This window comes from Bubalus kerabau, chromosome 1, assembly GCF_029407905.1.
Source record: "Bubalus kerabau isolate K-KA32 ecotype Philippines breed swamp buffalo chromosome 1, PCC_UOA_SB_1v2, whole genome shotgun sequence".
Classification (NCBI taxonomy): domain Eukaryota; kingdom Metazoa; phylum Chordata; class Mammalia; order Artiodactyla; family Bovidae; genus Bubalus; species Bubalus kerabau.
The window spans coordinates 61811941-61829255 of NC_073624.1; the positions used below are offsets into that span (position 1 = coordinate 61811941).

Consider the following 17315-nt stretch of genomic DNA (forward strand, 5'->3'; position numbering starts at 1 on the left):
TGCTGCTGCTGCTAAGTCGCATCAGTCGTGTCCGACTCTGTGTGACCCCACAGACAGCAGCCCAGCAGGCTCCCCCGTCCCCAGGATCCTTCGGGCAAGAACACTGGAGTGGGTTGCCATTTCCTTCTCCAATGCATGAAAGTGAAAACTGAAAGTGAAGTCGGCCAGTCGTGTCTGACTCCCAGCAACCCCATGTCTGACTCCCAGCAACCCCATAGCCTACCAGGCTCCTGCGTCCATGGGATTCCGCAGGCAAGAGTACTGGAGTGGGTTGCCATTGCCTTCTCCGGTCTCATTACTTCATGGCAAATAGAAGGGGAAAAAGTGGACAGTGACAGATTCTATTTTCTTGGCTCCAAAATCACTGTGGACAGTGACTGCAGCCACGAAATTAAAAGACACTTGCTCCTTGGAAGGAAAGTTATGATGAACCTAGACAGCATATTAAAAAGCTGAGCAGTCACTTTGCCAACAAAGGTCCATATAGTCAAAGCTATGATTTTTCCACTAGTCATGTATGGATGTGAGAGTTGGACCATAAAGAAGTCTGAGTGTTGAAGAATTGATGCTTTTGAATTGTGATACTGGAGAAGACTCTTGAGAGTCCCTTGGACAGCAAGGAGATCAAACCAGTCAATCCTAAAGGAAGTCAGTCCTTCACTGGACTGATGCTGAAGCTGAAACTCCAGTACTTTGGCCACCTGATGTGAAGGGCCGACTCATTAGAAAAGACCCTGATTCTGGGAAAGATTGAAGGTAAAAGGAGATAGGGCGGCAGAGGATGAGATGGTTGGATGCATCAGCGACTCAAGGGGCATGAATTTGAGCAAACTCTGGGAGATAGTGAAGGACAGGGAAACCTGGCATGCTGCATTCTATGGGTCACAAAAAGTCAGACACAACTTAGTGACTGAACAACACAACAACAGCGACAACATAAATTCTTAGAATAAAAAATGTCAGCATACTGTTTTATTCTTCATAGATTCTATTGTTATTTCACTGTCAAGAATCTTCCTTGTCACATTCAACTGACTCATTGTGTATCCACTGGCTTAGGGCACTGGTCCAGACGGGAAGAGTTTTAAAAAATAGAAAGTCCACATTCCACAGGAGCTATTTTAGCAAGAGGGAGCGGGATGGGTCAAGAGATAAGTAGAAGGCAGAGCAGGAGAGGGGAGGGAGAGAGAGAAAGAAACTGGAGAGCTGATTTGTCTAACAGGGTAGCCACTAGTCACTGCTTAAAGTTTAGCTAATTAAATTAGATTGAATTAAAAATTCAGTTTCTGTTATACTCAACGCATCTCAGGTGCTCAATAGCCACATGTGGCTGATGTTACCACATGTGGCTGATGTTACCACATGTGGCTACCATCACGGACTGCATAAGTACAGAACATTGCCATCATCACAGAAAATTTCACTGGACATTTATGCTGCAGATCCCTTATCCTGGAGAGTGGGGTCTTCCCCAAGGATGACCTGAGCGTGGGTCACACAGAGACCTTACAGCTGGGAGCCTGTAGATCGGTGACCAAGTCGGAGAACAGAAGAGCAATAATCTCAAAGCCAAATAGACAGTGCCCCTCCTCCTCCTGACCCTCCCAGGCGTGGGCTGAAAATGAAGATGTCAGATTTCAGTAGAACTCTTTTTTAAGGTGATGGGATGGAAGAAAGAGAGGGACCATTCCACTGGGTCCTGGAGCTGGTTGGTGGGTCTGTTGTTCATCCCTTCCACAAGTCTGCTTCTTGGCTGGCGGATCTAGAAGGGAAGTGAAACCTCGCCTCCCAATCTCCACTTCACTCGGGGGCCTTTGCTTGCAGTCGGTACTCCATTAAATTGTCCAGAAGCTGCTTGTCATTGCAAACTGAGCTGTTTAGGCCTCTAAGCTCTGGGCATGCCCTTATGAAGACCTGACGGTGCTTATTTAGGAACAACTCTTTTTGTGTGTGACCATCATGCTTATTTGCCCATATGTGAGCCTCTGATTCTCCAATGTGAATTTCCCCACTTGTGATAAACTGGTGGAGATAGATGATTCAGACAGGCTGGTAAAATCCAATTTTAATTTAGTCTAGAGAGAACCTTACTAAAACAACACAGACACAAACACACAGAATTCGGTAGCACCGAAGCCAACTATTGCTCTGCCCCACTCTGCATCACTGCCTCACTAATTCCTTGTTTGGCATCTGTCCCTTCTCTTTCAATCCCACTCCAACCTGAGTGCCTTGATCATATCTTGCACCAAGTTCATTATCTTCCCTAAAGATGGCCCTGCTCTAGAGCTATATTCAGTATTTCATAACAGCCAATAATGGAAAAGAATCTGAAGAAGAATATATACATATGTAAAACAACTACACTTCAATTAAAAAAAAAAAAAAAGATGTCCCTGCTCTAGGCTCAAAACACTTTTCAACTAAATTCATTCAACAAATACTGAGCATGTACTGCCCTCAAAGAATCATGGTCAAGTAGGGAGACATATTCATATAATGAAATAGATATAGACATGTAGATATATAGTGGAATATATCTGTTGGTTAGTGTTCCAACTGGCATAATATGAAAAGGGACTCATTGGCACATGAAGTCCATGAGTATATCTTGGATTTCAGTGGGTGTGATCCAGAAGGTCAAACAATGTCACCAGCAGACCTCTTCTCTTGCATTCCTTTCTTACTTTCTTTATTTTGGTGTCATTCTCAAACACAGCATGATGACAAGAAGGCTGCCGGCAGCTTTGGGCTTATGACGGGGATGTCTAATGCAGCAAAAATTTGGTTTAAAAAAAAATACAACAACAACAACAAAATAAAGCTTTATCTTTCATGTGATCACTTATACAGATGACATTATATATCATACATAATCCCATTCCTTCTCATAAATGAATTGGCCTCTATCCAGTCACACCGTTGTCAAATGTGTTATCCCACGGTTACGCATTTTATAGGAAATGTAGTTTCTTGTTCCGGCTTTTGTTTCCTAAGATCTAATCTTGCAGACTTGTTTTAGCAAAATGTTGCTCAGTGGAGCCCACCCAACCTCATGAGACCACAATCTGACCCAAGCAATCACAAAGAAAAGGAGCTTAACAGAATGTACATACAACCCACTCTGCCTGGGTATGGCTTGTAAATTTCAGGCTCTGAAATTAGTTCAATGGTCTTGTTATTTGTAGTCTCTGTGTTATGTCTTCTTAACTAATTAATAAATGTGTACACATTAGGGACTTTGGCCAGATGTTCTCATTATATTTCTTTCTTTGGAAACTCTCCAAGCTCCACCCTGAAGAAACAAAGACCTTCCAAATGGTCTAAGCAAAAGGAAATATACCTTATTTGCAAGGCTTGGTGCAGTGGGGGAAAGAAAGGAAGTCAGAAAAAAGCTTGTGGTGTAGCCAGGTTACAGGGCAGTGCTCAAAAAGGATTGCTCTGGGGTCACACTGCCTGGGTTTGAGCCCCAGCTCTGCCTGTTCCAAACTGAGTGACTTGAGCAAATTATTTCTCAGAGCCTCGTTTACTCCTCTATAAACAGGGGCGATAATAATGCTGACTTCATGGTAGTAGCCAGTCCCCAACAACCCCCACCTCCTGCTTTTGCGGCTTTGTGCGGTTCCCTCCATCGTATCAGGGTTTTCTATATGACCATTCGAACATTGCAAAGTGGTGGTATGTCACTTCAAGGCTCAATGATGCTAGCTTAAAGCTAGGAAGATAGCTGTCCAGTAGCTGCTAATTTCTCTTCCTCTAAGGGACAGGAAACCTCAATGAGTTCCTGCCTCGGTCATCAGACCAGAGTGGAGTGGACCATCCCAGGGCACACAGGCATCTTGTGTAAAATGCAGTGGACTCATTCTTTGGAAATACATCTAGGGGTTCAAGAAGTGTGCGTTATTTTTCTGAAATTGCCTTTGGTATCTGATTTTGCTCTTAACCACCAACCTCACTGGGAGTCCTTTCCCTTTCAATCTCCCTTCCAAACTTGACACATTCATCCAGGAAGGGGTTTCCAGAGTGGGCTGGACACATGCACACAGCAACCATGTGCGTTCAGGCATAAAATAGTAAATCTCGAATATTATTTATGTATTTGCTTTGTTTCACAGGCATGACTTCTGAGATATGATCATAAGCAATTATATTCTGTTCTTCTACTCTTCCTGTAACTTCTTTCAGTGGGTAGTATCACCCCTGTTAAAACCTCCTGCAGGCTCATGACTTTTCTAGACACTCAAGTCACTCAGAGTTCTAGAATCACATTTCACAAATTGCAACCTCAATGTAGAAGGTAGCATGTAGCATAAATGCGCACCAGGAAAATGACAGAACTAAAGATTCTCCTACTCCAGGATAAAGTGGGCATGTTGATCTGATGAACAAAACAATGATGATAAGTCAGATAAGAAGGGTAGCCCCCTACCATGCCAAATCAACATTATTAAGATGGCTATTTTATTTATATTCATGGTCATTAACAATGAACCTTGCCCTTGATGTATTTTGTGCCTTTGTTGTTTTTTTAGTCACTAAGTCATGTCTGACTCTTTTGAAACCCCACAGACAGTAGCCCACCAGGCTCCTGTGTCCATGGGGATTCTCCAAGCAAGAATATTGGAATGGGTAGCCTTTTCCTTCTCCAGGGGATCTTCCCAACCCAGGGATCAAACATACTGTCCTGCATTGGCAAGCCAATTCTTTACTACTAAGCCACCTGGGAAGCCTCATTTTGTGCCTTCAGTTCAGTCGCTCAGTCGTGTCCAACTCTTTGTGACCCCATGAATCGCAGCATGCCAGGCCTCCCTGTCCATCACCAACTCCCGGAGTTCACTCAGACTCACGTCCATCGAGTCAGTGATGCTATCCAGCCATCTCATCCTCTGTTGTCTCCTTCTCCTCCTGCCCCCAATACCTCCCAGCATCAGAGTCTTTTCCAATGATTCAACTCTTCACATGAGGTGGCCAAAGTACTGGAGCTTCAGCTTTAGCATCATTCCTACCAAAGAAATCCCAGGGCTGATCTCCTTCAGAATGGACTGGTTGGATCTCCTTGCAGTCCAAGGAACTCTCAGGATTCTTCTCCAACACCACAGTTCAAAAGCATCAATTCTTCATCACTCAGCTTTCTTCACAGTCCAACTCTCACATCCATACATGACCACTGGAAAAACCATAGCCTTGACTAGACGAACCTTTGTTGGCAAAGTAATGTCTCTGCTTTTGAATATGCTATCTAGGTTGGTCATAACTTTTCTTCCAAGCAGTAAGCGTCTTTTAATTTCATGGCTGCAGTCACCATCTGCAGTGATTTTGGAGCCCAAATATTCATTAATTATATTAACACATGTGGAGAAGTTATAAATATTTACTGAAGGTGTGTCCCAAATTTTTATTGTTATTAGTCATTTAAAAATTTAGAGATCCCTGCTTTATGGTTCAATGCAAGCCTCACTGCTTCCAGGAAGATGCCCACTCATCTTTCTATTGAATTCTACAGCATTTGCAGACTCGTCCATCTGAGTGCCCTTTAATTAGTCAGTCTCCCACACTGATCTTTGGCGGTTTCACTTTATTATCTCCATTTTCCCAATAGGTTTACTAACTTCCCAGGCACCAGCAGGCATCCATGAGGCTTGACACCCATGAAAGGCATCTGATGCTGCTGCCATGTTGTGGTTATGCCTGCTGTGAGTGCCCAAGTTTAGGAGTTCTGTGGTTCTCTCTCTCCAAGTGAAGACCAAGATGTTGGGGTGAGGTGTGTGTGCATGCTGAGACTGAGCGACTGACTGAGTCAGTCGTATTTAACTCTCTGCAGCCCCGTGGACTATAGCCCACCGGGCTCCTCTGTCCATGGGATTCTTCAAGCCAAAATCCTGGAGTGGGTTGCCATTTCCTATTCCAGGGGATCTTCTTAAGTCTCCTGCATTGGCAGGCAGGCAGATTCTTTACCACAAGAGCCTCTTGGGAAGCCCTAGGGGGAGGGAGTGAGGAGACGGAAAATGGAAAAACAGCAAAAGAATCTGGATGATCTGCTCTGTTTGATTCCTTAAGGATCAGAAAAGGACAGCTTTAAGACTTCCATACATCAAATCTATCACAAAACAACACTTAATTTCTAATTTTATATTATTCTAGTTTAATGTTCTGCTCAGAAATAAAGAGGAAGCATTTGAAGACTGAGAGATTGAAAAATTCGGGGAACCCAAACCATTTTAGAGGAAGCAATCACCTCTGCTTCTATGACTGGGGCTTTTGTTTCTGCCATTCTCCTTGTTCCTCGTCATCCCTCCATCCTAACCCCTATACCCTCGCTTCTGTTACTCAGTCCACACCTGCTGAGGACACAGCATGCTGTTTTGTACTGAGCTGGTGTTTCAAGACAGTTAAGGTAGGCTTGGAAGAAGCTTGCCACCTTAATTACTTTGGGAACAGAGGGAGAGAGGTTGAAAGAAACAAATGCAAACTAACTGAAGGACAAGAAATATATACGGTTGATTCCCCTTATTTGTAGCAATTACGTTTCATAAAGTCACCTCAAGTACTGAATTAGTGAATCCTGGTCCCTGGCTCCCAGGAGAAATACAGCACGGTCCCGAGAGCCTCAGACCATAACATTTTCATCAGTCAGTCAATAGGTAAGCTTACTTTATGTGTGTTTTTGTCTAAAGGCACCTGTACTCCTACAAATACCATACAGCTTCATTAACACTGAACTAACAGCTGACAGCATGTGAACTGTGCTAAGCAAAGGCCTGAGTGAAGCTAACCTGTGTACATTGCCCGTGGGGCACATCACAGCTTTCTCATGTATAAGGACACTAGGCATCATTCCAGCGTGGGCTTGGAGGACATTTTTAACAGCGAAATCACCAGCAAAATGCATGAAAATGTGAAAAACGTGTCATTAAATAGACCACGAAACTGACACGTGTTCACAGTATAGCAACAGAAGCAAGGCTAAGCTCAACCTTAGCTGCATAATTTGAAATTTTCACAGCTCTGGGCACACAGAGATGACCACAAGTGTTGATTTGTGGGTAAAAAATAAATTCTAGGGAATAGACAAATTCAGAAACATGAAATCTGCCACTAATGAGGGTTCACTATGTGAGTGTGTATGTGTGCGTGCATGCATGTATATGTGTGTGTGTGTGTGTGTGTGTGTATAAAACTTGCATTGAGAAAATGTAAGGACCCAAAGAGAAAGGAAAATACTTTGGGAAAATATTCGTGGAGGAAGGGGTTGGTGAAGAGAAATGAGAAAAGGGGATATTCTAGGAACCTGATGGGGACAGCTAAGCATGGTGAGGTGTGTCTAGGAGCCAAGAGGAAGCGGCTTGGAAGGGTGGTGGGAACCAGATGGAGGAGGAAGTCCATGCCTCAGCTTGAGAAATAACCGAGCCACCTCTGCTGGAGAAGGTAAAAAGCAAGTCAACTATGGAAGCTTACTTGAGTTGCTCAACTCCAAATACTAAGTACGAGAGGCCTTTCAAAAGAGATGACAAAATAAGAGTTACTTCCTCAAACACAAATTTGTAGGTAAGAAAAATGTTTAGGAGGAAAGCCTCTGGGGGGATGGGGGAAGGTCTTTGCTCAACACCAGCAGGTAGTAATAACCTGCTCTGTTGGCAAAGCAAGAGGAAATGGGCTCAAAGTCAACCCATAAGAGGCAGAAATACTTTTGAAAGTATGCTTTTGAAAATGCTTTTGAAAACACGACCCTGTAGACACTTGTCAAATCCCATTCATTCTTTAGAACAAAAGGTGGAAGTACCTGTTCTGATGAAATACCTCTGGCTACTTTGTCGGAAAAGTATAACTAGACCTGGAATCTCTGAGTCAGGAAAAATTCCAGTAGAGCTGAACTTTGCTATCAGTGACACCCAGAAAAGAAACAGAAGTGACTGAGGGGACAGTGAAGTATGATCTGATCCAGTACTTGTGATATCAACCACGGTTCTTGGCCTTCTCCAATCAATAGAAATTGGCTAGAGGCCAGACAAGAAATTCAGGCAAGGCTTTTGGGCTGGAGGGGTGGCTTAGTTGGTTTGCCCACCCCTTAGGTAGTATTGTATGCAGGGGGGACATTCGCAGTACCCATATTTTGTACCCTGATCTTCAGAAATGTCTTTGTATCTTTTGCTCCAGAATTTGCCTCAACTGCGTGCACAGAGTTAATTTGTCCCCTACAGTTTCTTTGTATTTTGTAGCTCAAGGAGAGGTATGTACAGGTGCAAGCTTTGCAGCATTGCAGCAAAGGGTTCCAGGTTCCAGCCCGTCTCACTTGCAAAGCAATCTTTTTCTTATAACTGGAAAACATCTTCCCCCCATGCCTGATCCATGACTTGAGATCCTGGGTTGCCCCAATGACTGATTTTTGGCTTGGTGGAAGGGTCCCACAGGAAATTTCTGGAAAAATGCTGTCCAAACTTAAAAGCAGCACATCAAAACTTAGCTATAATGTGCTCACCAGAGACATGTTCTGGAATTGTCCCAAGCAGTATAAGTACCAGAACTGAAAATCACTCTAATGTGCATCCATAGTAGAATGGATAAGTAAATCATGGTCTGTCCACACGTGTCATACCACACAGCAATGAGAATGCACAACAGTGTGGAGGGTCCACAAATATGAGCTGCAGAAGTCAGGCTTAAGAGGACCTCTCCTGCATATTTCCATTTGGCTCAGTGGTAAAGAATACGAGTGCCAATATAGGAGATGCAGGTTTGATCCCTGGGTTGGGAAAAGTCCCTGGGGAGGGAAATGGCAACCCACTCCAGTATTCTTGCCTGGGAAATCCCATGGACAGTGGAGCCTGGCAGTCCCTGGGGTCACAAAAGAGTCAGACACAACTTATCAACTAAACAACAAAAGGAAATATAAAGAGCTCAACAGTAGAAGGAATGAGTTATTGCAATTCAGGCAGCAGTTACCCCTGGGGAGTGAGATTTATAGAGACTGGAAGGGAATTTGACAAGGCATCTGGTGGCGGGGGAGGGGTGATGGTGGTCAGGCTCTGTGTCTAATCTAGCTGCTGTTTGCACTGGGTGTGTTCAGTTCAAGTTCAGAGGGTAATGTACTTATTTTCTTAATTGAAGTCTAATTGCTTTACAACACTGTGTTAGTTTCTGCTGTACAAAAACAAGAACCAACTATATATGTATATATCCCCTCTCTCTTGAGCCTCCCTCCCACCCACCCCTGCCACCTCTCTGGGTCATCACAGAGCACTGAGTTGAGCTCCTTGTGTTATACAGCAGCTCCCTACTAGCTGTTTATTTTACACCTGAACATATAGTGTACGTATGTCAGTGCTACTCAGAGAATAATATGCTTATGAGAGGTGCGATTTTAAGAATGGAGAGTTTGCTTTAAGAAAAGTGTTTTTGAAGTGTTTACCATTAGCAAGAGGGTGGTAAGGGCATTTCCTGTTGCAAGCAAACACTCTGCCTGGTGATATCACAAGACAAGGAAGGGCTCAGAGGGCCCTCTTTGCTCCAGAGTCAACAGATCAACACACTGAGTACAAGGATGCCTGGAGCCTCATACGAAATCTCATTCATTCATTCATTCATTTACACAGGTATTTATTCCAACTACACACATGCTCAGAGAGAGAAAATATACCATCTGGGACTTAAGTAAACAGTTATACACAAGGTGGGAGGTGCTGTGCTCGGGGTGACAATAGGGTGTGAAGGGAGTATTGACTGGAGGGTCCAGGGCTGTCAACTCCAAGAGGAGGGGTCTTGCCAAGTTTGATTAACTCTGGAAATGAACTTCCTTGACTTCCAAAGTATCCTTTGAGCCTGTAATATGCACATCAATCACCTGGGGAATCTTGTGAGATGCAGATTCTCATCCTGTAGGTGGGAGTCGGGTGTGTTGTGGGGAGGTGGGGTGGTGGCTGAGGTCTATTGGTGCTGGAACCACTCTGTGTGAGTTAGGAGAGTGACCAGCAGTGATTCTCCAGCTCCAGCCCAGGCACAGCTTGACAATCTGTCTTTTTCAGGCTGGTCCCTCTGAGGGCACAAGCAGAGAAACAAAAGACGGATCTAGGTGGGAGACCAGCTCCCTGGTGAGGCTCTCCAGACCCTGCCTGCCAGTCAGCCATGTGAGGGCCCTCCTCTGCCCCCCAGGACTCTTCCTCTTTTCCCTGGGTCTGGGCAGGAGTCTAGGAGAATCTCTTTGCCTTAAGGAACCAGTCAATCCTAAAGGAAACCAACCCTGAATATTCATTGGAAGGACTGAAGCTGAAGCACCAATATTTTGGCCACTTGATGCAAACAGCTGACTCAAAGGAAAAGACTTGATGCTGGGAAAGATTGAGGGAGGAGGAGAAGCAGGCGACAGAGGATGAGATGGTTGGATGGCATCACCGGCTCAATGGACATGACTTTGAGCAAATTCTGGGAGATAGTGAAGGACAGGGAAGCCTGTCATGCTGCAGTCTATGGGGTCGCAAAGAGTCTGGATACAACTGAGCAACTGAACAATAACAATGGAACAGGTGTATGTGATGCCCTTCACATCCTGCCAGTGAGTGAGAAAATCGAGGAAATGATTTCAGCCACCTTTAGCTCCCAAAAGAAGGGCCCTGCCATGGAGCCCTGCAATGGAGGTGGGTGGGTTGCAGGTGGAGGGGGTAGGGGTGGGGGTAGGGTAGTGGCCTCCAGCTCCAGGGAGAATATAGGTCTCCAGCAAGGTGTATTCAGCACTGCTGAAGCAGAGCAGGTGGAGGTGAGACTGCAGGGCTCCTGTGCTAGGGAGCTTCATATAAACAAAAGTCACAGAAGGCTATTCCTGGTTCTTTTTGCATATCTGAGTTCTGGTGATAATATAGATATTAAAATATCTACAAATAATATTTTTGAATAAATAGGTAGCATGTTCACATATATCAAAATTCAAAGGCTTAACTGGTTACTTGGGCTTCCCTGGTGGCTCAGATGGTAAAGAATCCATCTGCAATGTAGGAGACCTGGGTTCAATCCCTGAGTTGGGAAGATTCCCTGGAGAAGAGAATAGCTACCCACTCCAGTATTCTGGCCTGGAGAATTCCATGGACAGAGAAGCCTGGCAGGCTAGTCCATGGGGTCGCAAAGAGTTAGACACGACTGAGCGACTTTCACTCTAACAGGTTACTTGTTTGAAATACCTACCTCTCACCTCTGTTTTTTAGCCACCTCACTTCCCTTCCTCATAGCAAACCATGCCATGAGTTTTTTGAGATCCTTCCAGAATATGAGCAAATTTTGTATATATTCTCCTTCCCCTTTTATACAAAAAGAGGCAGTCATCCATAATCTTATTCTGTCAGACTCCCTGACCACACCCAACCCCTTATCTTTTCAGCTATGAACTTTGATTTCAACTGCCCGTGGCCCCCCAGGAACTCCAGTCCCCTGTCTCTGCTGCTTCATGGTCTCTCACACCTCTTGTGTCTGTTCCTTGCTCAGTCTTCACTAAACCATACCCAGGCCACATCTACCAAAAAGTAGAGAACATCTAGAGCAGACATTGATGGGAACTTGAAGGCTTTTAAGCAGGGTAGTGAGATGATTAGAAAAAATGCTGCAGCAGAAAACACAAGATAGAGGGAAGAAAGCCTACCTTGATCACTTTTTTCAAACTTATGTAATAGCTCAAAATAAGTGGTAACAAATGGATGGACAACGGTAACAGTCTGGGACAAAACCAAAAAACTCATCCAACTGAAACAAGGTGTCCTGGTAAAGACTGAATTCCCAAGGGATAACAGAAAACCCAAAATAACTGTCTTGAAGCAGAATTTTATTTCTCTCTCAAGGAAAAGAATCTAGTCCACAAGGGCCTTCCATGATCACCAGACAACTGGCTACTTACAGCCCATACTTCCAACTCCTTCTATGCTGCAGCTCCACCACCTTCAAGAATGGTTCCAACCTCATGATACAATATGACAGAGTGCCAGACATCAAGTCTGCATTCCACATAACAGAATTTTAAAAGTGTTTTTTAAAAGTCTCTCTTAAGGACACTTTCTAAAAGTCATAATTGACAATTCTGCCAGAACTTAGTTACATGGCCATGACTTCAAAGAAGGCTGGAAAATGCAGTCTACTGAGAGGCCATGTGTCCATATAAACATTGAGGGTTTTACTACTTAAAGGTGAAAAGAAATATATATATTGGGGAATAGTTAATGTTCTCTATGTGTCAGATATATAATCTTGAGAGGAAAGAAGCAAGGCAAACTGTTAAGGAGTGTGTGCAGCATTGAATTAAGCTTGAGAATTCTCTACTCCCAGAATTGTTCTTTCTGGTACTTTGCCCACCTGATGCAAACAGCCGACTCATTGGAAAAGACCCTGAGGCTGGGAAAGATTGAGGGCAGGAGAAGAGGATGGCAGAGGATGAGATGGTTAGATAGCATCACTGACTCAGTGGACGTGAGTTTGAGCAAACTCAGGGAGATAGTGAAGGACAGGGAAGCCTGGCGTGCTATAGTTCATGTGGTCCCAATTTAGCGACTAAACAACAGCAACCAGGTAGAGTCATAGAGCAGTAGAGCTGAAATGCCTACTGTTCATAATGCTCTGTAAATATATGTACATTTCTTTTCATAGAACTTTACATAAATCATCTTTTTCATCCTTAGTAAAATCTCCTTTTGATGGCAGTTTGGGATTAGCAGAGGCAAACTATTATATGTAAGATGGATAAACAACAAAGGCCTATTGTTTAGCACAGGGAACTATATCCAATATCCTGTGACAAATCATAATGGAAAAGAATATGAAAAAATATATATATATACACATATATACGCATATATATGTGTGGGTGTATACATATAACTGAGTCACTTTGCTGTACAGAAGAAATTAACACAACATTGTTAATCAACTGTCAGTTCAGTTCAGTCACTCAGTTGCGTCTGACTCTTTGAGGCACGCCAGGCCTCCCTGTCCATCACCAACTCCTGGGGTTTACCCAAACTCATGTCCATTGAGTCGGTGATGCTATCCAACCATCTCATTTTCTGTAGTCCCCTTCTCCTCCTGTCCTCAATCTTTCCCAGCATCAGGGTCTTTTCAAATGAGTCAGCTCTTCGCAACAGGTGGCCAGAATATTGGAGTTTCAGCTTCAATATCAGTCCTTCCAATGAACACCCAGGACTGATCTCCTTGCAGTCTAAGGGACTCTCAAGAGTCTTCTCCAACACCACAGTTCAAAAGCATCAATTCTTCGGTGCTCAGCTTTCTTTATAGTCCAACTCTCACATCCATACATGACCACAGGAAAAACCATAGCCTTGACTAGATGGACCTTTGTTGGCAAAGTAATGTCTCTGCTTTTTAATATGCTGTCTAGGTTGGTCATAACTTTCCTTCCAAGGAGTAAGCGTCTTTTAATTTCATGGCTGCAGTCACCATCTGCAGTGATTTTGGAGCCTATAAAAATAAAGTCTGACACTGTTTCCACTGTTTCCCCATCTATTTGCCATGAAGTGATGGGACCAGATGACTTCAATACAATTAAAAAATATAAAATTAGGGCTTCCCTGGTGGTTCAGGGGTTAAGAATCTGCCTTGCAATGCAAGCGATACTGATACAATCCCTGATCTGGGAAGACCCCACATGCTGCAGAGCAACTAAGCCCAGGTGCCACAACTATTGAGCCTGTGCTCCAGAGCCTGAGAGCCACAACTACTGAAGTCTCCTTGCTAGAGCCTGTGCTCTGCAACAAGAGAAGCCACCACAATGAGAAGCCTGGACACTGCAATGAACAGCAGCCCCTGCTCACTTCAACTGGAGAAAGCTTGCATGCACCAAAAAACACCTCCCACAGTCAAAAAATAAATCTTAAAAAAAAAAAAAAATATATATATATATATATATATAATATAAATCTCCTGTTGCATATACACCCTCATAGAATCCTCATTTTAGAAAAGCAATGGAAAGCTTCATTTAAAAAACTCAATCCACCGTTAGATATGAATGACACTCCTATTTGTGAATTGCTATTATTGTATACTTTATATTTGGGTGTCTGTGGTATCATAGAAAACAATTCCTATTGTATATTTGTCTTTTGATTAATCTATTAATCTGTTTGAGGGATTCATATGTGTTTGTCTGTGGATATCTCTTCTTTAACACAGAGGCATAAACTCTATGGGTTCCTGGTGATTAATAATGGAAGATGATGATATTGACATTCTCTTAGTAAAACAAACTATCCTTTCTCCACTAGGAAGATAATTTGATTGTATATTCTTTTGCTAAATCAATTCTAGTGCATCATATTTGTTATCCTAGATTTGGTGACACCAGGAACACTTTTTAGGCCTCAAAATGTGTTTGCAAATGCCAATCATGTCATGGATTCTTAGGCTCTATGGAGTTAGGATTTATGCATGTGTAAGGTATTGGATTTCATAGTTTGAGAGGTTTCATTTTGTTCTTCTTTGGCTTTCAGGGGCCAACACAAAGATAACCTACTGAATAGCCTCTCTATCTGTGGCTGGGGCCAAATTTAATTGCTAGATAACTTTGAAACAGAACGGAGAGATGTAGTGCTCTCCAACTGCTCAATTCAGCTTCTCTAGAAATCCTTTCACCTTTAAACATGTTAAAGTTTCCCTCTCTCTAAAGACAACGTTTTCTCAGCACCATACTCCTATACTCCTCCCTATTCCTCTTTTTTCTTCCCTTCTCACATTGGCCACAGGTCTTGAGAGAGCAGCCTCTGTTCTATTTCCCCTCTACTCTTTTTATTGCTCAGTTGCTGTTCTCTGTCATCCACCTTCAACTAAACCACAAAGGTCAACAAAACCACCATCTTCCCACCTCCATCCCATTGCCAAATTCAAGGAAGACTTTTTACCTCTTATTGTAATGGCCCTCTAGGCTGTATTTAACATTGCTGGTTGGCTCTTTTTAGTTTATTTCATGAGTTCCTTTTACTCTAGCACCACCATCCCCCACCTTTTAAAAAATGCAACTTTATTGAAGTAGAATTGACAAATAAAATGTTAAGATATTGAAAGTGTGCGCGTGGTAATTTGGTATACATACTCACGGTGAAAGGATTCCTCCCATCCTCTAGCTTTGTTTTCTTAAATTCTGGCACGCTCCAAGCTTCCCAGCTGTTTTCACTGCTCTTTTTGCACATGATCCCTGGGCTGAGTTTACTCACTGTCATAGTTTCACTCACCGTATGATGATACTCGCATATCTACCTGAACCTTCCCCAGAATACTTCAAGGATGCCTCCACTCTGACTCCCATACATTCTCAAACTCCATTTGTCCCAAGTTAAACTTAGATCTTTCCCACGTAAGTCTATCCTCTTCACATAGTCTCTACTTCTGGTTAATGACTACCCAACCACTGAAGCCTAGAATCTAACAAATCATCTTAGGCTCCTTCTTAATGTGACACCACTTATCTCTTAAGTATTCCTTCCATTCTTTCCTCTCCATCTCTATTTATTAGATACCTATGTCAGGCCCCCCAGCATCTTCTTCCTGGACTATTTTAGCAGTGGAAGTGAAGTGAAAGTCACTCAGTGGTGTTCCACTTTTTGTGATCCCACGGACTGTGACCCCCCAGGTTCCTTTGTCTGAATTCTGCAGGCAAGAATACTGGAGTGGGTTGCCACACCCTTCTCCAGGGGATCTTCCCAACTCAGGGATCGAACCCAGGTCTCCCACATTGCAGGCGGGTTCTTTACCATCTGAGCCACCAGGGAAGCCTGGCAGTTTCCAAACCTCCTGACTCTGGTTTTGATACCTCATACCCATTTTCTGGGGCTTCCCTGGTGGCTCTGACTGTAAGGACTCTACCTGAAATGTAGGAGGTCCAGGTTCGATCCCTGGGTAGGGAAGATCCCTTGGCGAAAGGCATGGCAACCCACTCCAGTATTCTTACCTGGACAATCCCATGGACAGAGGAGTCTGAGGGGCTACAGTTGATGGGGTCGTAAAGAGTCACATGGAGACTAACACACACACAGTCATTCTCTGAATGCTACCAGTGTTCCTTTAAGCATTCAAGATTAAATGTCCAGCTGTTCAAAGTCCTTCGAGACACATTCTTCTCCAATTTTCCCAGTTTCAACTCAGGTTCCATTTTTTAGGTAAGTCATCCTTCAACCCCTCCTCACATCCAGTATGCCCCAGGTCTGCATTCCCCTTGCACCCACTGCACACTTTTATCATAAAATTCTCTCACTACAGTATACTGAGGTAATCGTTCTAAGCTTCTAAGATGAGAATGTGGTTTATTTTTATTTTGATCTCTAGGGCCTGGAAATGTACATACTGGGTTGCCGACATGGAAAGCAGACACAAAACGGTTTTAAAATATAAACCTTGATGTTGACTCTCTTTCACAATAGCTTTTGAAATGCTTACATGAACCCTGCAAGGAAAAAAAAAAAAAAAGAACTCCTTAATGCCTCCCCGTCGGGGAATCGAACCCCGGTCTCCCGCGTGACAGGCGGGGATACTCACCACTATACTAACGAGGAGTTGCACGACAAAGCGTGTTCTGACAATTCTCTTATCTCTTTTTACCCCGCCCCTCTCATGACCCACAATCATCAGTAGGCCTGACACTTCTACTGCTATTGCAACTTCCATCGAAGTTGAATGGAACTAAAATAAAAGCCTTCACTTATTTCCATCTGCTTACCCTTCCTCTAACTTCCATTCCCCTTCTTTTCTCCCCTCCTCCCACTTTGGGAGAAATATCGATCCACTTCTACACCCCTCAACACACACACACACACACACACACACACACACACTCCCAGAGAGCAAAGCGCACGCCTTGTCGCACTGTACCATGGGACTTGTAGTTCCATCAATGCCACACCCTACTCTTTGCTGACTTCAAAGAACTTCCTTTCCCAGCAGACGCCGCGAATTCCTCCTCCTCTCTTTACCTCACTCCCCCTTTCTCTCGCGCTCAGCGGAGTAGTCTGGTTGCTGAGAGCTGGGGTGCAGATCGTGTGCATCGGGACTCCTCACAGCCATGCCCGAGGTAGTGGATACGTGCTCCTTGGCCTCCCCGGCGTCCGTCTGCCAGACCAAACACCTGCACCTGCGTTGCAGCATCGACTTTACTCGCCGGGTACTGAGCGGGACCGCCGCGCTCACCGTCCAGTCCCAGGAGGACAATCTGCGCAGCCTGGTACGGTGGGACATGCTCCCGGGTGGGGTGCCCTCCTCTCCCTGGCCACCCGTCTCCCGTCTCTCACCCCGCTTCGGCCCCTTCCTGGTGCCTGCCCTCCGCCTGCTTCACGCATCCGTAG

The 17315-nt window shown here is 44.1% G+C and overlaps 2 protein-coding genes and 1 non-coding gene across 7 annotated transcripts in view; 1 reads left to right on the forward strand and 2 right to left on the reverse strand.

The window, feature by feature from the left end:
- The window catches only part of ELK3 (ETS transcription factor ELK3), a 266287-nt gene that overhangs the window by 196360 nt on the left and 52612 nt on the right, over positions 1-17315 (reverse strand). The gene's annotated exons all lie outside the window — the stretch shown is intronic.
- On the reverse strand, positions 16458-16529 carry TRNAD-GUC (transfer RNA aspartic acid (anticodon GUC)). The gene has a single exon. It is a non-coding gene; the product is annotated as a tRNA-Asp (tRNA).
- LTA4H (leukotriene A4 hydrolase) overlaps positions 16932-17315 on the forward strand; it is a 30865-nt gene continuing 30481 nt past the window's right edge. For both annotated transcript variants that reach the window (XM_055576719.1, XM_055576728.1), the window contains exon 1: positions 16932-17194. In XM_055576719.1, coding sequence (XP_055432694.1) covers positions 17036-17194 — 159 coding nt within the window. In that variant the 5' untranslated portion in view covers positions 16932-17035. The remainder of the gene's footprint in view (positions 17195-17315) is intronic.